Source organism: Cyprinus carpio, chromosome A13, assembly GCF_018340385.1.
Source record: "Cyprinus carpio isolate SPL01 chromosome A13, ASM1834038v1, whole genome shotgun sequence".
NCBI lineage: Eukaryota > Metazoa > Chordata > Actinopteri > Cypriniformes > Cyprinidae > Cyprinus > Cyprinus carpio.
The window spans coordinates 4,657,532-4,681,923 of record NC_056584.1 but is presented as its reverse complement, the minus strand read 5'-3'; the positions used below and the strand labels follow the sequence as shown (position 1 = coordinate 4,681,923).

The 24,392-nt window shown below is 38.0% G+C and overlaps 1 protein-coding gene across 2 annotated transcripts in view; it reads right to left on the bottom strand.

The window, feature by feature from the left end:
* The window catches only part of LOC109068551 (cAMP and cAMP-inhibited cGMP 3',5'-cyclic phosphodiesterase 10A-like), a 95,561-nt gene extending 74,217 nt beyond the window's left edge, over positions 1–21,344 (bottom strand). For both annotated transcript variants that reach the window (XM_042768423.1, XM_042768424.1), the window contains exon 1: positions 20,543–21,344. In XM_042768423.1, the coding sequence (XP_042624357.1) occupies positions 20,543–20,750 (208 nt within the window). In that variant the 5' untranslated portion in view covers positions 20,751–21,344. The remainder of the gene's footprint in view (positions 1–20,542) is intronic.
* Between the last annotated feature and the right edge of the window lie 3,048 nt (positions 21,345–24,392).

The following is a 24,392-nucleotide window of genomic DNA, read 5'->3' as shown; positions in this document are numbered from 1 at the left end:
CTCAGACAATGCGCACATACAGCAAAATGAGTTCTCTTTTGCTGCTGATTGCGTTTCAATGGCTCAAACACTTAAATCACTTGGTTCTAAACCACAATGCTTAAAAAAAAGTGTGCAAAAGGTAAGTTTTCATGGCTGCATAGCACTAAGGTTATTTGAGCATGTAACCGCAACAGAGACGTTAATTGTGTCTACCGGTATATCAGCCACCCCTAGATGGGCCTGTGCAGTTATTAACTATAGTAATAAACATTCTTTTTTTTTTTTTCAACACCACTTGATTTACAACAAGAAATCAAAGCAAAGAAATTTAAGGATTTTATATTTAAGTTTTTTATATTGTATTTTTTATTTTATAGTGTTTGTTAGATATTTTTTTTTTGTTGTATATTTGTTGTTGGAAATTTGATGATAGCACTGTATTTACCTCTTGTTGGATTAATGTTCATACAGTATAGGACAGATGTATTTATTGTGCATAGGACAGATGCATGGTAAATACAGAAGTAATTCAATGCAATTCAATTCAATTAGAGACAGTTACTTTTTTGACCCTTTATGCCTGGTATTTTCCAATAATGTTTTAAAGAAAACGCTCTATGGTATGAATAGTATGAATTTTGTATGCATCCAAGGACTGCAAGGAATTACACCCTTCTTATGAGAAAACATTATCACAAGTAGACATTTCAATCTGTAACCTCAGTAAAGCCTGTGTCATTCTTGATTACCTGTCATGAGTATCACGACACACCGCTTACTCATGCCAGTATGTTCAATGCTAATTCTGTCATGATATCCATCCGAGGAGGTCACAGAAACAATCTCAACACTATTGTCCTACATGCACACTTAAAGCTGCTATGCACCGAGGACAACATCCAATAATGTCTCTGCATGTCAAGCTCTGATAAAATACAAAGTCTCTAACAAGTTTGATCTAAACAATTTCATTCTGATAGCTTACTGTGGCATCAGATCAAAGTGTGTAGGAAAGAGTGCTGATTAAGTGTGGCCTTTCACTGTTTATCATTTTTACACTGTGATCATTTCCTATCTGCTTGAGACTTTTGTGGGACCTTTTTTTCGTGACTGACATAGTTTTTCAATGCACTAGGTAGTTGTAGTGTCTAAATGTAGTTTACTGCTTACCTTTACGAACAGTATGCATGTGAAAAGAAACAGCTTTGCTTCTGTCTGTTCACTACTAAATATGGTTTCTTTCTAAATAAATTAAGAATTATCATTTGTGCAGACTTGCGTTAAGATGAACAGTCAATCAAGCTTTGTCTTGCACGGTAGCTAAAATGTGTGCATTAGCCTTTTTTTTTTCTTCCTCCAGCAAATAGGCAAAATGACAAATGAAATTTCATCATCATGTGTAAAATAAGCAATTAATATACTTGTAGTGAATTTACAAGTATAGTAACAACAAAGCAGCAAATCGCTGAAATAAAAGTTACCCATTTCAACATAATGCATATATTATTATTGAAGCTCATATATATCCAAATGTGTATTTGTAGACAGTAGACACTGAGACTAAAACCACATGTTACGTCCAACAAGTCTTGCTTCATCCATGAAAACATTTTAAAGATCCTGCATATGATTTACTATGTATTAACTTACTGTATATACAGAAAACATCTGCTCACTATGTGATGTATTAACACTATTAGTAAATGTACAACAGGGTTAATAAGGCAGCTCTGCCTCTGATTGGTAGCCTAATCAAGAACTAAATTAATTAGCACAGGTCCACTGTTTAGTCTCTGCAATTGTTCAATAAATAAATGCATGCATATGACACTAATTTACATGCCGGTAGAAAACAGGTGACTCGTTTCTCCTCTCCGTGCATTTTAAAAGAAAGAGGAAATCACACAAATTCATTTCCACACTTACTTAATTCAAATAATGAAACATCACACTGTCTCACGTGGATGTCCCCACCCAGCTACTGCACTAAAAACTAGATATCAACACACATAACAGGTGATGAGAGACAATTATATAAACAACTTAACTGTAATAGACATAATCATCCACGCGCAGCCGTTGCGCAAATATTGCCAGCCAAACTTCACATTGGAAAATAGATTCAAAAGTTTGCCAGTATGCAGCCTCAACGCAGTGCAAGTGCGCAACAAAAACCTTACATTTTGCGACACTCTTAGTAAGTAGTACGCAAGAGAAATAATAAGTATACCTACTTGAGCCAAGGAAACAGTCCGTGAACCTTCGGAAACAGCTTGTGGAAGGCGGACCATCTTCCATGTCTGACCGCAAGCGAGTAATGATTACTCTCGATATGATGTGCGTCTAGTTTTATGTCGACCGGCTGTTATAAATGATACATAAATGTTAATACATAAATGAAACGATCCGACCCTGAACCGCCGGATGACATCAAAGCGCGTCAAGTCTATAAGACGCTACAGAATGCCGTGTTTTACGCGCCCCGTATGCGCACTGAAGTATCCACGTCCAATATGTAGACGCGCCCCGTCCTCTACTCCAAGTACAATGTTGACAAATGAAGCCAGGAGTCGAAGAGGGAGCCGGAAAACGGCGCTGAGAGCGGCAGCGTCGCGTATCTCCTCCCCGGCTGCGCCGCACTCTGGCGCAGCTGCTCCGCTCCGGACTGCTGTAGTGTGTTTTCCCACTGTTCAGGGGGGGAATGGGGGCGTCATTTCTCAGGGTTGGACATCCTCTTATGTTATAGTGTCGAGGCAGGACGTTGGAGAATTCATATGAAAGCAGCGTGTAAGGACAAATGGATGTTTATAAGTGCTTCCACTAGAGGCCATTCTTCGCTATAGAGACATGTTGGTGCATTTCGGGTTCTTCTGAGTACATACAGTTCGGATTTGTTTCTTTAGCTTTCAGATCTCAAAGTCACAGAGAGTATTTTAACACGGGTAATACCGTTCGTGCGTAAAATTCAAGCTGTCAGGAGCCATAAACGACCGCATGAGGCAGGCAGCAGATCTGAAGAAATCAGCTGTTTGCTGCTGCAGACTGACGCGCTCTGACGACAGCACGCGTCAATGACTGTGTGTGTGTGTGTGTGTGTGTGTGTGTGTGTGTGTGTGTGTGTGTGTGTGTGTGTGTGTGTGTGTGTGTGTGATTGAGAGAGAGAGAGCGCACTCGTGTGTTGTGTGGGTTGAGGGCAAACCTTTGTTTTTCGTTTTGGCACAGCTTACTAATGACAAACTACTCCTGCAGGAACGACGGTTTTTCTTTACAAAAATGTATATTTAAAAAAATATATAAACTACAAACAGACTACTGTACCATCCGATATTGTATTATTTCTGTGCAAACCTTAGTCTGCAATTTATTTTTCTGCAAAAGTTGAAAATGACATTAAAAACAAGCATCCTTAATAATAATAATAATAATAATAATAATAATAATAATGTTTTTTAATGATTTTAAACATGATGTGATTCATGACAGCTTATTTGATTTCTGTTTGTTGGTACACTTTCGTTAAAAACCTCTGTGCATAATTAAGTATCACATCATCTGTATATTGTCCAAATGTATCAGCCAACACAGTGTCAATTACAGCACAGATAATATTTAATCTCCACTGTGGGTTAATAGTCTTTTAATTATATACCCTATAATTAAAGAATCTATAAATATCTTGAAATGCTTTAGGTTCTTCAGGCTACAGAAAGGAAGACATTTACTAGTTTGCATTTGCCAAAATCATGCATAAAAACAAAATAAAATCTCTAAATCTCTGTTTTCACTGGTGTTGTTTATATTGAGTCAATAATGCCCCTTCACCTTTGTCATGTTTCAGTTCATTGCTCTAGTATGGCATGCACAAGTTTGCAGCACAGTCCTTAGTAATTATTACAGGAGTTGGGTTTCTTTTCCAGATTCCTTTTCTACCCTGAGGTTTATTCAGAGGATTTCCTGTATCATTTTGACGTCCCATTGACGTCTGTTGGACCCCAAACTTTCCAAAACTTAGAAATATTTCTTCATCCGGTGACTGAGCATTCAGATTCATGAGTCAGTGCAGAAAAAAAGGGCTTGCATATTGTTTCTTCATCTGGTAAGAACTGTGCATTTTCAGACATGGTTAATCTGTTAGACTTAATAAATAAGTTAGAGCAACTAGTTTGAGAATAAATGAGTGTCTTTGTAATGTGACTCCAGTTTAAACAACTAACAAAATTATAGCTTTTAGGATGCTTTCTGGATTGTATGTCAGTGTGAACATCACTGGAGAAGATTCTCATGGAGTTCTCACACAGGACGAGTTCATTACAAACCTGCAATAATTTATTTTATTTTTTTATTTTTTTTTAATGCTGATTTGAAATGTGATGTTTGATCTGTGATATCCTGGCCATCTGTCCAAGGATGTGTTTCCCAAAAACATTAGGAGACAACTCTACCAACATACTGCAATGATTTGTTTTGGAAACCAGAGTTCTTACAAACAATGGCAAACAGCATCACACACGTGTGTGGTTAGAACTGCAGATCTCAACCTGTTTAGAAGCATAGATTCTTGTATGACGTACACTTGCATAGAACTTGCTCTTGGCCACAATACGCGAACTAACATGCAGTACATTCTATATCCTTTGTTCTGTTTAATTGTGCATACACCTAATTCAATACTATATTTCTGTGTATTCAACAATCAGTGCTTTTTTTTTCTTTTTTTTTTTTAAATACATATAAGGAAATTCAAGAGAATGTGAGGGGACCCCCAATGAATCAAACATCAAATTAAGCAAAGTGACAGTGAAGTAGTCCTCAGATGCCTAGTTTTTTTTTGTTTTTTTTTTTTAGAGCAAAATCTCAGAAAAATGACACTGCGAAGAAAGTTGATGACTGAATGAAGCACATGTATACAGAGATGTACTGCTTAATAATATAATTAAAAAATGTAAATAATCTGATACAAGTTGGGTAATACCAGTGTTGGGGAAAATTACTTATAAAAGTAATACATTACAATTATTGTGATAATTACTTTTTATGGAAGGTAACACATTACATTATGTTTGCATTACTTTTTGTCACCTGCTGAGCTTTCTTATTTGTTTTGATAACAAAAATTCAAAAGGTTATAGTTTTGGCAACTGTAAAGGCCCTCTCACACCAAAAGTGAAATGAATAAGTCTCGCCCTGAAGGAAATGCCTCTGCCTCTTCACCTCACTCCCAATTTCTCTCAACACACGAACAGGAGAGGTTTCAGTGAATACATGGGAAAACAAAGTAACTTGCATTACTTATTTAAAAAACAGATATCTTGTTGTAAATTTGTGCGACCAAGTTACAATGGTTTTGGATTTTTAATTTAAACTGCATGGAGAATAAGTCCACACAGAGTCAAATCTTCATAGTACGATAATCCTAACACATTTCCTCTCTTACATTAGGAGGGAACACAGTCAATTTAAACTTACATAAACTAGGCCTTTCAAACCAGAGATCCTGTGTCTGTTTGATTTGACATACGGCAGCTCTCTACTTCACCACTTCATCGCTTACAGTCAATTTAAAATTATGTAAATAGCTGTGTATACCCTGGCAGAGCAAATTATAGGGTAATAACCGTATGAAGGAACCTGCCCTGTAACACAGTAAGACGCCACATCAGAGGAGACTAACAGTGACGTGGATGGGGAGCTCAGGGCTGATGAATTTTGATCCATTAAGAAAATGTAAAGCAGAAATGTCAGTTGGGACTTTGTGGACAAGACATAAAAGAGTCATTTTACAGCTACCTCTTTTTCCCATTCTAACCACCCAGTGTTTAGAGCCTGAAGGCAGAGGAAATATTCACAGACCAGACTGCAGTTATTATGCGGCTTTTAGGGATTTCCTAAGCTCTGTATGTTCAAGTGGTTTTACTCTTAACATCAGCAAGCTTAGAGATGCTGGAAATGAATATTCGAATGCCACATAATTTTATTGGGATCCTGTAAAAAAAAAAAAAAAAAAAAAAAAAAAATGATTTTGTCTCAAATGTAAAATTTGAAGAAGAAATATATACTTATACTTTTTTGCTATATTATAAAATGTTTCTGTATTCAAAAGTAATGTGTCTCAGAAATACAGTGTTATGTTATGATTCTTGTAACGGGCTACAATGATTGTTTGAAAGATTGTTTTGCTTATAATAAATTATGACTTTTGTATTAAATTAGAAAAATGCAAAGCAGAAGCTAGCAGACCTCACTGTTAGTATGTTCTCATGTTACATTTTTTGTTATATTTTGTAAATATTAAAATTCTGATAATGGGCCAAAAGAATTATTTGAGAAATGAACAACAATTATCTATATTTTAGGTCATCTGGTTGTATGCAATATAGAAAAAGTGGGTTAGGTAAAATAGTAAACAGTGAAAACAAGTAAACATTGTAAAATGTAATCTTCAAAAAAGAATGTAGTGTTACAATGTAATGTAATGTTACACAATTTTTGATATTGTTTTATTTAAGACATATATGTCATATATATATATATATATATATATATATATATATATATATATATATATATATATATATATATATATATATATATATATATATATAATATATATATATATATATGTCATAAACGTAGCTTCATGATAATGGAATATTTATGAAACTTTATTTTTGTTCATTGTGAAATTCACCCTTAATATACATTCTCAAACGTACTTGTTTATCTTGAGTCACTTTAATACAGACTGTTCAAAATAGAGTATTAGCATACTGTTTGCTAAATAGTGTGCAGTATATGACTCAATTTGAACTTTGAATTCAAACCCAATATCAAGAAACAAAAGAAATAGAAACATTTCTGATGCTTTTGATCTTCATAACATGTAACAAAGATAATGTTTGTGTTAAAATATGTCAGACAGTCCATTTTGAGAGCATTTACTGAGTAAAATACTATTATGCCAACACTTATATTTCAAGTACATTTTGAATTTTGAACGTAGAGCTCCATCACTTCTAAGTTTTAGCATCATGGCTGGTGGTGCTGTTTTTGATTCTTTCAGAATGCATAGAAAAGTTACTGCTTGCTTGTAATTCATTTGAAGAATGGCATCATGAAACACTGTGAAAGGCTTTCAGGGAAGGAGGGTGACATTAATTTGGTTAAAACTTTTCTATGGTGTTTTTTAATTTTATTTTTCCACTCTCACTCTGCCAAGTCCTTTACAGAATGGTAGTGCACCAACTCCTGAATTGGAACTGGGATTGTTTGCTACCTCTGGTGTAATTGCAGAATAATATTTAAAGTAGTGTTTAAGAAAGTCAAATTAAAATTCAAAGAAACTAAATTATAAATTATGCATTTTGCATTACACAACTGTGTTTGAGGGTTAAAGTATGTCTGTAAATTAACAGATAATGGCAGAAAATCATCAGTTTCATTTCCATTTTTCTACATATTTTTCTTACAGTGTTTATTTAATTTATTCATTTATTTAATTGTATTTTATCGGACACATTCTAATTTAATTTCTAATTTTAAGATATTCCAACCTTGATGTAATGACAAAACATATAAAGATGTACAGTATTGCTAAATATTAAATAACAAATTATACAATACTGTGAAATGATTTGTCTGTTAAATAAATGGTCATTGGATTTCTTTAATTTGCAGTAGAGCTATTTCCTCATCCTGCAATTCGAATTCAGATTCCAATTAAACATCCAGCACTGTAAAAAGTGGTAAAACATGTCCTTAAGAGATTCCTTGGAGATTTTTTTACCAGATTTTGAAGGTATAAATAATGTATATAGCTTGATTCAGTGTTTTTTGTTGTTGTTGTTTGTTTTCAGATTTAAATGTTATGTTTTTTTCTTTTTTTTTTTCAGGGTGTGGATAATTCAATTCAAATGTACATTCAAATGCAAAATTTTGCCTAAACCTTCTTTACAGATACACCCACATGCACATGTACTTAAAACCCACATATGACTTTGAACTTCTCTACGTATTGCTTTGCAAGGTTACAGGCTTCTACTGCAATCTTTAAACACACACCCACACCCACACACAGACACAGTCTCTCTCTCTCTCTCTCTCTTTCTTTCTTTAAACGTCTGCTGTGACAATCCACAGGACAGCCGGGGCATTGACGTCAGAGAAAAAAATGGGTCCCTGGAGGCTTGAGGGAACTTATACTCATCTTCACAGCTAGTAACTATTTCAACAACAATGATAAGAGGCAAGCATTTAGCCCCTATTTACACAGCGCCTGAAAAGAAAACCCCAGAATGCATACAGATTACAATGACATGCATGAAAGTGCTTTCATACAAACAATGTTTGTGGTTTTCTTATTATTTATGTTCTAGTTTCATCTGATCATGACTGAAAATTTTCCCTTGACAGTTTTGCTTTTGTAAAAAAGCTCCACATTGCTGCTTGTGGCATTTGACTTATCCTTTATGCAATAAAAGAATAGTGATGCTAGATAACCAACAAATACAGATAAAAACTTTTCTTTTTTTTCTTTTTTTTTTTAAATGCAAATAGCTGGCATTGTATGTAATTCTGAAACATGTTTAATCTAAGCAATCATTGGTTAAACAAAACTCACTGACGTACTGTGATGCATATTGAGATTAGAGTGACGTTAGGGCAGTGTTATAGTGTTGCGTGAGCCCACTGTCATTAAACCAATCTAGGACAGGACCAACAAAAGAATAATTATATTTTAAATATTTGCCACAATCAATATGATTCATTTTTCTTGGTCTTTGGCTTGGGCCAGTGAGCATCGGCCTAGCAACCACCAAGAATACCCTAGCAAGTGCAAAGTGGTGTCAAAGTTTTGGAAACAGTTGACACTGTTTCAGAACTAAATTAAATCAACACTGAACTAAATTGATGTGTAAAAGATGTGTCTTTGTAAAGACAAAAGATCGTCTTTATAAAGATGCCATTCCTAGATGCGGTCGTTACCTGGTGCCGGGTGATGGTCACCATCGCTGCCTCACGTGTCTAGGGATTAAACATGCTGAGGTGGCATTCGTGGATGAGTCATGTTCCCATTGAAGATGACCATGTCGGCGCTGCGGGCCAGGCTCCGTTTCGTCCAGGGGGGCGGAGCTCCGTTGCCTCCGCTGCGATCTAGTCCTGTAGTCTAGTATCTGGCAGCTGCCAGGCGAGGGCTACATCAAGCAGTAGCACGGGTGGTTTGAGGGTTACAGTGGTGGCAAACCCCTCAGGTAACCAACCCTCGGGGGACCATCGCTCCTCTAGCACTTCGCAACCAGTTGAGCCACCAAAGGAACGCACTGGGCCCTCTTCAAAGAAGCATACCAGCAGTATCCTTTGGTGCTCCTCCTGACGACCAGATGTCGATCACTGCATTGGAGGGAGAGCTCTCTGGAGAGGAGGATTCGGCTGCACTGCGACCCTCTGGGGTGGTGGCAAGGCCTGAATCGGATCCTGAGAGGTTGGCTATGCTTTCTCAGGCTGCCGAGAGGGTAGAACTCGAGTGGAAATCTCCACCGTATCCCTAGCCCTCAAGGTTGGATGATTGGTTTCTCGGGGTGGCCTGTCTTTCTTCCCGGAGGTGCATGAGGAGCTCACCAGGTCATGGACGACACCTTTTACTGGTGAAAACCGATGTACAGGTTCCTCCTCCCTCACCACCCTCAACGGTGGTGCAGCTAGGGGGTATACAGGGGTCCACCCAGTGAAGGCGCCCGATGCTCCTGTCTTGCATACGGAGATCACAGTCCTACTGGTGAAGGATGCGATAGAGCTGGTCCCTCCAGCCAATATGAGGACAGGGTTTTACAGCCCTTACTTCATTGTACCCAAGAAAGGCTGTGGGTTACAAGCAATCTTGGACCTGCGTGTCTTGAACCGGGCCCTTCACCAGTTACCGTTCAAGATGCTGATGCAGAAATGCATTTTCAGGTGCATCTGTCCCCGCGATTGGTTTGCAGAGGCCAACCTAAAGGATGCGTACTTTCATTCTGCACCACAGGCCATTTCTGCACCTTTTGTTGGAGGGACGTGCATACCAGTACAAGGTCCTGCCCTTCGGGATGTCCCAGTCTCCCTGTGTCTTCACGAAAGTTGTGGAGGGGGCTTTTGTTCCCCTCAGGGAGCAGGGTCAAGTCAAGTCAAGTCACCTTTATTTATATAGCACTTTAAACAAAAAAGATTGCGTCAAAGCAACTGAACAACATTAATTAGGAAAACAGTGTGTCAATAATGCAAAATGACAGTTAAAGGCATTTCATCATTGAATTCAGTGATGTCATCATGCAGCTCAGTTCAGTTTAAATAGTATCTGTGCAATAATTTGCAATCAAGTCAACGATATCGCTGTAAATGAAGTGTCCCCAACTAAGCAAGCCAGAGGCGACAGCGGCAAGGAACCAAAACTGCATCGGTGACAGAATGAAGAAAAAACCTTGGGAGAAACCAGGCTCAGTCGGGGGGCCAGTTCTCCTCTGACCAGACGAAACCAGCAGTTCAATTCCAGGCTGCAGCAAAGTCAGATTGTGCAGAAGAATAATCTGTTTTGTCTGGTCGTCTGAGACAAGGTCTTTACAGGGGATCTGTCTCTGGGGCTCTAGTTGTCCTTGTCTCCGCTGTCTTTCAGGGCTGTAGATGTCCTTTCTAGGTGCTGATCCACTATCTGGGCTGGATACATACTGGATCCGGGTGACTGCAGGGTGTTCGCATCCTCAACAATCTTGATGATTGGCTTATACTAGCACAGTCTCGAGATCAGTTGTGCGAGCACAGGGACCTGGTGCTCAGGCACCTAAGCCAGTTGGGTCTTCGGGTCAATTGGGAAAAGAGCAAACTCTCTTGAATTCGTTCAAGGACAGGACAGTGGTCACTGAAACTATTTCAGAGGCTCCTGGGGCATATGGCAGCTGCAGCGGCACTTACAATGTTAGGGCTATTGCATATGAGACCGCTTCAGCACTGGCTTCATGGCTGAGTCCCGTGGTGAGAGTGGCAGCACGGCACTCACCAGGTCCAAGTTACACTGGCCTGTCACCAAACCTTCACCCCATGTTCAGATCTTTCATTCCTCCAGGCAGGAGTGTCCCTGGAACAGGTCTCCAGGAATGCTGTGGTTTACACAGATGCATCCACCACCGGCTGGGGGGCCACATATAGTGGGCATGCAGTGTTGGGGTTTTGGACAGGCCCCCATCTGCACTGGCATATCAATTGCCTAGACTTGTTAGCAGTACGCCTTGCCTTGAACCGTCTCAAAGGGCTCTTATGAGGCAAGCACGTGCTTGTCCAAATGGACAACACAGCAACCACTGCGTACATCAACTGACAAAGTCGTTTGTGCTCCCATGGCATGTTGCAAATAACCCGCCACCTCCTCCTTTGGAGTCGGAAGGTCTGAGGTCACTTCATGCCATTCCGGGCCTGCTCAACCATATGGCCGACGAGCTGCCTCGAGCTATGCTCCCGGGAGAGTGTCTCCATCCCCAGATGGTCCAGCTGATTTGGAGACGTTTCGCAGCCACTCAGGTAGACCTGTTTGCCTCTCCAGAAACCTCTCACTGCCAGTTGTTCTACCTGTGCAAGTTTGTTTTTAGATGTTTGGAAGTTATTGAGGTGGCACTGTGCAAGGCCATGGAGGACGAGGAGCAGGTCCTGCTTGTGGCACCATATTGGCCCATTCAGACCTGCTTCCCCGAGCTAATGATCCTCATGACAGCCCCTCCCCTACAGATTCCTCTGAGGAAGGATCTACTGTCTCAGAGACAGGGCATCTGGTGGCACCCACGTCCAGACCTCTGGAAACTTCATGTATGGTCCCTGGATGGGACATGGAGTTTCTTGGTGACCTACCCCAAGAAGTAGTTGATACCATCACTTCGGCAAGAGCACCATCTACGAAACATGCTTATGCCTTGAAATGGAACCTATTCATTAAGTGGTGTTCTTCTCGTTGAGAAGACCCTCGGAGATGCCTGATCAGGGTCGTGTTTTTCTTTCTGCAGCAAGGGCTGGAGCGAAGGCCGTCTCCCTCCACCCTCAAAGTCCAGGTTGCTGCCATTGCTACGGTTGCTGTGAGATGCTAAGTAGACCGGACACAAAGCTTTAGGACCTCAGACCAGCTCTTTGTCTGTTACAGAGGCCGGCAGAAGGGGAAGGCCATCTCTAAGCAGAGGATGGCCCACTGGATTGTGGATGCCATCGCCCTGGCTTATAAGGCACAGGATGTGCCCTGCCCGCTCAGGTTGCGAGCTCACTCTACTAGAAGTGTTGCATCCTCCTGGGCGCTGGCGCCTCGCTGACAGATATTTGTAGAGCTGTGGGCTGGGCGACCACCAACACGTTCGCTAGATTCTATAGCCTTCTTGTGGAGCCGGTATCCTCCTGTGTTCTCACCTCAAATGGGTAGAGGCACTGAGAGGCCCCGGTTTAGTGTCGGCTTGCTACAATAACCAAGCAGTTATCAATTTAGAGCCTAAAATATAACATGTGCTTTTTACAGTGCATATGCACAACTAACATTTGTCATCTCAGTCTTAAACTCTCCCACACTATTGTTTTTGCTTTTCATCTTTGGATCCTCAGCCATTTTCTCACCATGCTTCTGTCTTTTTTTTTCCATGCTGTTGGAAAGCACAAATCCTAAGTGATCTTTGCTCCCTAACTTTGCTAAAACCAATGAAATTAAGAAAGGGCTTTGTGGCACATTGGTTTCATTAGGCAAGTCGAGTCTGAGCATCAGAGACAAAGGACGGAGGAGGGGGGGAGCCTTGCCTCTCCCATTTTAAAGAGCTTCTGTGCTTTTCCATACAGACTCCAGGAATATTGTATCAGTGGTCTGGATTACAAAAAGCAGAAGCTGATTTCTTGGAGTTCACCTCAGTAAGGAGAATTTTGAGCTGAGACCTGAACCCACACATGATGACTGAATGTCAGACAGTTCTCCTAATCAATTACCCCCCCTCCCCCCTGAACACCTGACACTGTTTTCCCTAAACATTCCCTTTCGACGTCACTGTGTCACACTCTGAGGACGATATGGAGGACGACACACACACTTACACTCCCGCATGTGACATCCATTGAGACCAGTGGCCTGGAATTTCAGAGAGGCTGTTCTGAACCTGAATCATTGCCCTCATTAACTCTAAGAGTGGATTACGATGATAAATATGACACACGTCACCATCTCCTGGGCTCTCGTGAAGAGGGAAAAAACTAGCACTGAATTTAGGCACTATATATTCCACACTGTGGTCTGCTGACGTCAGTGAGGGATGAATAAAAAGGGCTCACTGTGCTGTAACATCAAAGCTCGCACAATTACAGCTCCACACATTCTCTTTCTTCACACTTCTTCCTAAGCGTGTGTGACATTAAATCAAGCACACATACACACGCAACACACCCCTGTTCACTGAAACACACGTTATGCACTTTTCATGTCTTCCTTCTAACCCTCTTTAGAATTCATTAACAGCACATACAGTACAATAGTTTTGGATCGCACAACGATCACAGAACAGTACAATCAGATTATTTAACTTCTTGTTCTTGTTTAATCATTCTTTAATATAATAAATAAAACACACACACACACACACACACACACAAATAAAACTATTGATATGAAAACATTATATATAGAGCAGTCCAAAAAAATGAGAAAAGATGATTTGTTTTGTTAGTATAGTAAAAAAAAAATTTTTTTTTGTTTTTTATTGTGTTTTTTTTTACTATAAATTTTGTTTTTTTTGTATATATATCCACAAAATATAAAGTGTTATATGTGTTTTAATTATTTACTCATTAGCTTGCTCAATTTTATATATATGTATATATATATATATATATATATATATATATATATATATATATATATATATATATATATATATATATATTATATATATATATATATACCGCTTACACACCAAAAGTTGTTCTATGGTAACTGGTGTTATTTTTCAAAAGTCCAAAAGAAGTACAATAAAGTGCATCCATCCATCATAAAAAGTGTCCCACGTGGCTCCAGGGGGTTAATAAAGGCCTCTTGTTATGGGTGCATTTTTGTAAAAAAAAAATCAAATATTTAAAATTTTATCAACAGTTTAACGCGCATTCACAATAGAACGTCGTTCTGGCGGATGTCATAGGATGTAGGTTTAGCGTAAGTTCTGGTAAGACTTATATCGCTATGTATTACGTCATCCTCCCAAATGGTGTTATTGTGAACCTGCGTACAACAGTTAGCTGAAGCTAGATCTAACTGTTTATAAAGTTTGAAATATGGATATTTTTCTTACAATCATGCATTTATTTGCTACAGGAGACCTTTATCCACCCCCCAGAGACATGTTGTGTCTATACAGGCAAATTGAATACATTCTTGCTAAGTAAAAGTATTAATGTGCCAACATTTAATCCATACCATATACAAGAGGCTTTAAATGATGAATGCTTTAAAAGCCTCTTTTCTTTTAATCATTTTACCAGCCTTTTTTTTTCACCTGAAAAACAGGGGAGGGGGAAACAAACAAAAAAACATGTTCGTTACAAATCTTCAAGAGGAAGAGTTTGAGGCTGTCAGCAGCACTCACTGTACGTCCTGCACAAAGACATCTGTTTCCACCCCCACCTACGTCTGCAGCACTGCTTCACACACTGTCAGGGGCCTTTCTGTCTGCTACAGGATACAAAGTATGCATAAGGGCTCTAAACAGAGATGTTGTATGGCCTGCTGTATCTTTCTAATGCTGCCTCACAAACCTTTGGAAAGTAAATGCTATTCTCGTGGAAGGGTGCTGCGTTCTGTGCTTAACACAAACTTTGCAGGACGATCTCAGAATAATGTTTTTATTTTGCAGCAGTGAATAGCCTCTGTCTAATTTGAATTCCTCATAACATTATGCCAGCACAATAATTGCAAAGAAAATACACATGGATAATGACTGTCCTGTTAATGCCATTAGATGTTTCCTCAAATATGGGCACTTTTATGTTCCATGGGATCATCTTGGAAACTTTTCACAGCACCCTCATCATTTATTTTTGCAACTTTTAAAAAGTTCTTTTTATACAGAGATTTTTTTTCTTACCACAGACCCAGACATTTAATCTTAAAATATGAAGATCCATCATTAAAAAAGAAAAGAAAAGAAATACAATTACATTGTGGAGGCTATGATAATCTAAACACAATATAAAATATTTTGGTGGTTTCTGCTCCTTCTATGAGAAACCCCTTTCGAAGTCTTGAGGTTTTGATGCCAGAAGATAGACTTATTAGATCAGAGATATAATTATAATGAAGCCAAGAGACTCTGCAGAGAATCTGTTGGATCTGTCTTTGCATACTCTTTATATAGGTTTCCATAAACAATGCATATCATTCAGGCCAGAGTCTGTATCGCCATAATAGTCACAAAGAGTTCATCACATGTCAGCACACGATCATCACATGTTTTCTCTTAATGGCAGCTCATCATATTTGAGCACACAGTTAAAAACATGACAATAGAATAACTTCAATATTATGTTATTAACATTCAATATTTATTGTGTATTGTGTTAACATAATTAACTCCAGTTTTCTCAAAATGACATTTTTTTTTTAATCCCGCGCTGAGCCAAAAATCTTCAGTAGCACTTACACCAAACTTTACAGTTTTATTCCCATCTATATTCTGATTGTTTGTTCTTATAACATTTGCCTGATTTTATTTAACATTTTACTCCTAAAACGTGACATCAGCTGATTCACGGAATGATAAAAATAAATATCCAAAATCTCCTCTGTACAAACCTTTGATTTTAATGTCAACAAAATTAAAGGAGAATTTTGAAACTGGCTTCATCCAGGGTTCAGATTTCTTATCTGCAAATATATGCAAATTAGTGCACATTTAATTAGAAAATTACTCATTGTACATTTAAACATAATATTTCAGAAAACTTGTTTGTAATTCTTAATTAATAGTCAGTCAGCTGGGGAAGTACAGTATGGTGATATCCCAGGAACACATTGTGTTTTGTACTATGGTTTACTCTTGAAATTTAATACTTTGTCACAGCTTAAATTGTTGGCTCTAGTATGACAGATTCCTGGTTTTCTCTTTGGTAAGTCGATTTGGATATATTTGTGTTAAATAATTTAAAAAAGGTAAATGCACTTAACTATGAAATAGGTATAAAATATGTAGATTCATAATTTAATAGTAAAACATGCAACATCTTTCAGATTACTCTGGGGGAAAAATGTGTTGGATTTGAATGATCAGAGTTTTTTTTTTTTTCTTTAATCAGTTATAATAAACAGACATTCTAAAATGCCAGCTGCAAGCAACTATAAATGATGAATCTAATTAACTGTGTAAAGTAAAAAATTGGAATGGAAATTGGTTTCTGAGGTTAATTGATTATATTTTTTTCATTATGAATATGGGACGGGTCAGATATTAGGCTTCCAATACTGCAGCCCGTTTATTGTCATGCATCGATTTAATATGTGTACATATTACTAAGATATCACGCAAGATTCATTATTGTAATTTCTTGACTACTCTTTTTAATTTTAATTTTTTAATTTTAATTTACTTTTTAAAATATACTAACACAACCTGGACCATACACCTGGTTAAACAGTATCACTGATTTAGAGTGTTGTAACACATTTTTTTTTAAGAGGTAGTTATAGTAAAAAACAAAAAAACAACCAAAAAAAGTTTGTTTAAAGAGGATATTCAAATTCAAACAGAAATATTACAAATAGCAGTAAATATTTTTGTGTTAACCAAATTTATTTGATCAAAATATGTATTTGAATATGCCTCATCACCATACCCCACCACTCTTTTATGCATTCTCTTTCAAAATGGTAAACATACAGGAAATGAAAATTGAAACAAATACCGAAATACATGAGAAACATGTTTTCAAATCAAATGATACAGCAGACGTACTGATGGGGCGGTTGAATAAACTCGACTGGTAAAACTGTTACAGCTCACTTTATGGTACAGCTATCATTGGACTCCACACACATTGGGTTTCCATGTTTAATGGGGACATTCCATAGGCATAGTGGTTTTGATACTATACAAACTGTATTTTCTATCCCCTTATCCTAACCCTACCCCTAAACCTATCCCTCACACAAAACTACTGGCATTTTTAGATTAAAAAAAAAAAAAAAAAAACTTAAATCTATATAATTTATAAGCAGTTTTCCTCATGGGGACCAAATGTCCGCACAAGGACATTGATTTTGGATATTGTCTTACCTGAACCACGCTATTCACTATTTTGTCTTTCTTTCTTTCTTTCTTTCTTTCTTTCTTTCTTTCTTTCTTTCTTTCTTTCTTTCTTCCTTGCTTCCTTCCTTCCTTCCTTTATTTCTTTCTTTTATATTGTTTATATTATTTTCATAATCTCCTAATAAAAATCTAGTCTTCTGTAGTCAATTTGCCTGAGAAGAACTGAGAAGAGACACAAATCTCTAACACCATCTAGTGGTTATAAGGTTTAAATACGCAAGTTTTCTTTTCTTGGTAAAACGGAGTAATATCTTCTATTGATGACATAAAAAAAAAAAAATTCTCATTTAGCTAGCCTATGCCTTTCATTCTTTTCCATATCTCAGGTTTACTGCACCACTGTAGTGTCTGACAAAGAGAGACTTATATTTGTTTAATGATGCTTTTATGTACTGCAGAATCAACAAATACTCAACAATTTATAATTGTAAACCATACATTAAAAATTAAAAACATTTCAAAATAAATGTCATATAAAGATTAGTTTTTAAAAGAAATTTCTAAATGTTGGTCCGTTCACAAACCCCCAGTGGTACAGTACCTTCATTGAAATTGATTTTTTTTAAGTTGTGCTAAAAAATGTGTTGTTCTTTTTTTACTTTTTATACTGTGTTTCTCTTTTTTTTATGTGTTTCTTTTTTTTTTATGTTTTTTTGAAGGCTTTTAGAAGGGAAGTACACAGCATAAAAGGAGAAAAGGTTAATCTGTTGGCTGACCCTTTCTATGTCGGGTGTTCTCTCTGTGTCTGCATGGGTTTGCTTTGGGTGCTCAGTTTTCCCCCACAGTCCAAAGAAATGCAGCATTTGAGGCACTAAACTAGCTGTAGATGTGAATGTGAATGTGAGTCCCGAGCCAAGTACTGGGGAAGGCTGGGGAAAGACGTGGAGGCCTACCCCCCAAAAAATCACTGCCAATAAAATTAATGGACAGTGAGGTGAGATGTATGGTGAGAAATGGCCACAAAATCACCAAAGATACAGATATGACTGAATGGGTAATGGGTGAATAGTAAAGTATGATGTTTCAAGTATCATGGTTTCCACAAAAATATTAATCAGTTTTCAACATTGATAATAATAAGAACTTTTATTAATAACTGAGTACCACATTAGCATATTTCAATCATTTCTGAAGGATCATGTGACACTGAAGACCTCTGAAAATTCAGCTTTGCATCACAGAAATAAATGTTAAAAATATATTAAAATAGAAAAGTCTTATTTTAAATTGTAATAATATTTCACAATATTACTGTATTTTGATCATTATATCATAATCATTGATTATTATATCATATATGTATGTATGTATGTGTGTATGTATGTATGTATAGATAGATAGATAGATAGATAGAATACAACATACTATAACAGTAATATACAAAATAAAATGTAATATACGTTTTATTTTTAATACCACCAAAGAAAGATATATAAACCTTATAGCTAAGTATAAATGTTTTTATAACTTTTTAGGCACATGGAGTTATGTAGTCTTTATTTGTTTGTTTGTGAGATCATGATGGACATGGAGCACTGTGTACAAGCCTGCTTACAAGCCTGTTACACAGATGCCACGCTCCACAGGCTAAAGGAAGTGCCCTCTTCCCCGTTCGTGCTAGCCAAGGGAAACTCACATCCTGACTCACTCTCACAGAACACGGCCAACAAACCTGCTGCTGGGTCACGCAATGTGTGTAAACAACATGACAGTGCTCTCCCAGTCACCCCGAGAGAGGCCTGACCTTCACATGGATTTGACACAGCAACACAGAGCCACGCTAGCAGCAAAGCTGAGCTTGTGTGTTTGTTTATTTTGGTGTAGGAATTAACATCAAATATGCTTATGGTGAATTCGGTAAGATGCAAGCAGCAAACACAATATGAATAGGGATAATACATGTCCATATAAATACCATCTGAGAGGCTTACATTCTTAAAAGGCTCACATCAATGCAACATGTTGTGCAGTGCATTGCATGCATGGACTGCTATGCTAATAAGATGCATTATAAATGTAATGTGTTTTGATGCCATGATACTATGAAAGAATCCAGTGTTTATAATTTATTCAAGCAATGTTAGACATTTCGTGCTTGACAACGAATGATTGAATTCACGCTGTGGGAGCCAAAGGAGGCTCCTACGTGCTTTCTTGTACTCCACCTCCAAGTCATTCTCTTTCTCATGCATGCCATGTGGCCTTAAAATACAGTGGTTTATATTAAAACAGACTTAAGCTTTCCATTAATAAACTTTCCAAATTTTCATATGACGTTGAGTACCAGTTAATTTCTACCAATTTTCTTTCATATTTACCAGTAGTTTTGTTGTAGTTACAATATATTTTTGCTATTGGAGAAAATATGAGGAACATCTTTTTAAAAGTCAAAAGGGTTTGTGCGATTGTAAGTATGATTTATGTGATTTTGAATGCAGCAAGGGGTGGTTTTTTGAAAGTCAGAGCATCTAAGTTTTTTTTTTTTTTTTTTTTAATTCACTCCATCACTGAGCAGGTTTCTCTTACGAGTGAGTAAATGGAAAACACGGAGTGGAGCTGGAACCAAGTGATCACAGGACACTATATATGCCACTCCACTCCTGTATCTGCTCCAATCCAGCTTTCAGTCGGTACATTGCTTGGTGACATGCAAAGATTGATGCTGATAATCACAATTGTGCTGGTATTCAGTACAACCATCCTCCTGCCAAAAATGTTTTTAGAAACTGTAAAATATTACCAAAAAGCCATCATGCAACACTTAGCTTGTAACATTAATACTATAAAGTCCTGCCAACCAACAGTCATCAGTGTTGTACCTTATCTATCTATCTATCTATCTATCTATCTATCTATCTATCTATCTATCTATCTGTGCAGCAGTTCACTCCTCTCAGTCCATTTGTTGGGTTAAGTTCAGATTGTCTTTATTATATCCAATACAAAGGGGGGTTGAAGTATCAATCATTTCTTGCCTACTGGATCCAGAGGAACATATTTAGAAGATCTGATGGAAATAAGAAGTTAATTTTGAAAATACTGTTTTTATGATTTGGTTTGTACATTCTTGGGGTCTCACTCAGAGACCCCAATCATGACACTAAGTCAATCTCAACAGTGGCTTTGAAATACTGCGTAAGCTGCATGTTAATGTATGTGCTGGTTCAGTCAACATTTTCCTGAAATGCCCCACCATGAGAAGCCAGTCTAAGGATGGAGGAATCAGCTCATACCTTGTTGAAGGGAATCCTCGCCGCCGCCGTCGTCTGGAGTTTTGCGTTTCTTCGACATTGGCGGAATGTGACGCGTTCTCTGTTGTCTGTTTGTTCTTGGCTCAAAACGGATATACGAATGAGGACGATAGGCACTCACTTGTCTGGACAAGCACATACAATTGGCAAGATGTTGACAGTTGAAATCTTCACAAAGCACGATCCCCATTCATTCAGGCATCCACAGTTTCCAGTTCTCTCCACTACGAGACAAACGCAACGCGAGCAAAAGTTGGCATGGTGCGCGAGTGATGATGATGGTAAAGCAGTGTCAATTTAAAAAAAAAGAAAAGAAAAACGAAAACCCCTCAAATATGTTAAGCTCCGGGCTTAAAGCATAAGAAACAGCAAGGATTTTCATCTGACAAATGAGAGATGTTGCTACAAAAGTGATTTGCGCATCACGTGTGCCCTGGATTATACTGAAGCAGAAAAGTACGCATCCACGACAGGTTGCAACTCAAATCGCGCTCGTTTCTTCGCATAAGTACGTAAACACAGGGTGTTGTTGACCGTGTTATTGTGATGCACATCAGTACTAACATTTTCAGATATGTTAGATATCTCACTGTGTCCAGTCAGCCGAGATCGCCTTCCAGCCTGTAAACTTCTTGAAAAAAGAGGCTGAAAAGAGTCACCGTTGTCTGCCACTCAAGTCAACGCAAAAACAAGGGTTATCTAGGGAGATTTTCTCTTTTTCTGTCTGGGTCCAGTTTAGAGTAGAGCACCAACGCGTCAAACACTGGACGGACAGAACAAAACACTGTACCTTTGCTCTTTCACAGAGATCATCTGTCCAGCGATGCGTTAGCGAGGTTCGCCTTATGTTGAGCACGCTCTTCTCAAAACTTCTTATTCCGGTTGCTAGGAAACCACGGAGTGACCAAACGTTCATGATCTGAGGGCTCTCTTGGTTTTACGTGGCTCAAACTTTTGCGCAGAGGTACTTTTTCGCCCCTTAACGTTCAGTGTGTGTTTTGGTGGCACGAAACAGTTTGAGAGTTGTGTATAAATAAAGGCTCCATCAGCAGCAGCATCATCAGGGCTCCAGCGCTTCCATTCAAGAGGCAGATGACGTCAGTAGCCTCCTCCGCAAATGATGCCAAGGCTACAGCTTAGATTGACTCGAGTGATGAACTCGCGGATTTTACGCAAGCAACACAAACTTTATCATTCATGACACGGTTGTTTGTAAACCCGACGTGTGCTGGCTCCAAAAGGCATAATTTGATTGAAAACAGCAGTCAAAGAAAAGTAAAACAAAGTTACATACTTTGCTCGCGATAATTACACTGGAGCTAATTTAAACATGCTTTAGGTCTCACTACAAGTGAGGAAGTTTAGCTACAGAAAATAGTTGCATTTATTTATCAGTTTTTCGAAAACATTTCATGCTTTACCAGAACAAATCTTAAGGCGATACAATGAAGGATAATGATAGATAAGCAAGAATATCTTGTAAACACATGCACTCCATCCCAATTTTTTTCTTTCCCAGACACACGCACAAGAAATATGTCTATTTATTAATGGGTCTTACATTGCAAAAGTTGCATTGCGTCCCACCGCTCCAGCTTGCATGTTTTACTTGATTGATCTGGCAACACTAGTCTCAGGATTTTAGTGACTTGAAATGACAGCTAGCTGTCACAGAATTACAGAATTGTTGCCAAAAGTCAAAGATTGTCTTAAATGGTCTTAAACGTGTTGTCAATATTGCACTCTTGAGCATAACGATTTAGACAAGTTCACAAGTGAACACCTGTTGGGGCGCAAAGCAGCTTTTTATGATAAAGTTGTTTTTCGGAATAACTACTCATAGACGAAACTGCATAATCGTACGTTTTAAAATGTGTGTTTAATGGTATGCGACTTTTGGGCAAATAATGTCTAATCTTTAGGAGCGGTCTAGTCGGACATACACAAATACTATTAAACAAAAATACAGAAAAAAATAAAGCCACTGATGTGTAGTGTAACGTGGGTTCTTTCGTAATTCTGGGCAGCTGTGAGTCTAAATGTTGTATTTAACAGGTTGCATTGTCATTTGCTGTGAGAGGACTATCGCAGATCACCGTAGCACTGCTTGATGCTCGCCTTCAGTGTTTTCTGTGGGCAAACAGGCTGCAAGCGCTCCCCCCATTCACTGCAGCTCTATTGACGTCAGAGCTGCTTGCGTCAATGCTCTCTCTTTGACAGAAAGAGTTATTTTTTTATTCATCCTCCACCACCACCCCTTGGATCCTAATAGGATTATTATAGAAAAATGCCCACAGGCCTTTTCAGTGCTAGTAAAACGACATTTTCAGCTTCTCGTTTGATGCATTATTAAAATGTGAAATATAATGTATAGTCTATTAAAATGTTGAAAAATAACTATAATATACTGTAGTCTATGTGAAATATTATCTCCAGATCCACGTGATAAGTATAAATGCCTTATGTGTTTCCTAGTAGGGGGTCAGCATATTTCCCCCACCCCCCTCTGAGAACACATTAGAAAGCTGAATTAATCCTTCCCGTATTTGCGCAACACCAAGCTATGACGTCAATTGGTTTTTGAGGCTTGACTCTCCCATGCAGCCATACTCTTGCATGATACACTAACCAGTTCATAAGTGATTTGCAGACTAGCCTATCCTTTGTTCATAGTCCCTAGCAGTAACCTAATTATGTTCATATTCCGATCTTAAAACTACGCTACTGACCGCAGTTATTTAGTTAATTTCACAGATTTTCCAGACAGGCTTTCAGTCTGTTCATTTAGTCCAAAGTATAATTACGTTTTTACGAGAACGCTTACAGTAGGCTATCTAATAGCTGTGAGCGAACACAGTCGGTTGACACAAGCGCATTATGAAGTTTCATCTTTGCCAGTGTCTGCACTATTTCTCTCCAGAAATTCTGTGTGATAAAAATGTCTTTGTAGACTTTTATTTTAACCCGCTCACATAGGCGCTCATCAACACCATTGTCTCCCAGCAAGCAATTTTCAGTTTAAAAGACGTATAATAGCCACCCAGACGTCTAGGTTAAAACAAGGCTAAATTTGGTCTGTCAGTGAAAATTTAATACATGTCTAATCATAGCCCAAGAATAGATTAGTCATCAATTAGACCGCTATTAAACGACTACATATAGGCCTATACGTCTAATAAATGGTGAATATGGGTCTAGGCTAAAACAAGGCTGAATTTGGGCTGTCAGTGAAAATTTAATGGACATCGATCTAACCATAGCCTAAGAATAGACTAGTCATCAAATAGACATCTAATGAATGCCTACATATACAGTCATGGCCAAAAGTTTTAGCAGTGACATAAATTTTGTGTTTTGCAAAATTTGCTGCTTTAATATTTGTAGATTATTTTTCCACATGATTCTATGGTATACTGAAAAACAATGATAAGCATACAATATCATAAGTTTTAAAAGCTTTTATTGGCAAAACAATATATATATATTCAGTGTTGACCCTTGTTCTTCTCGGAGTTGATCACAATTTGTGGGCTTTTGCTAGTCCACTTGCCTTTTGAGAACTGACCACAGGTACTCTATGGTATTGGGAGTAGCCTGGCCACAGATCCAAAATTTCAATGTAATGATTTTCGAGCCACTTCTTTATCACTCTTGCTTTGTAACATAGTGCTTCATCATGCTGGAAAATACACGGATCATCGCCAAATTGCTCATGGATCATTAGAAGAAGTCACTCTTGCAGGGTATTTTGATACCACTCTTTATTCATAGCAGTGTTTTTGGGCAGAATTATGAGAGATCCCACTCCTTTGGTTGAACAGCAACCCCACAC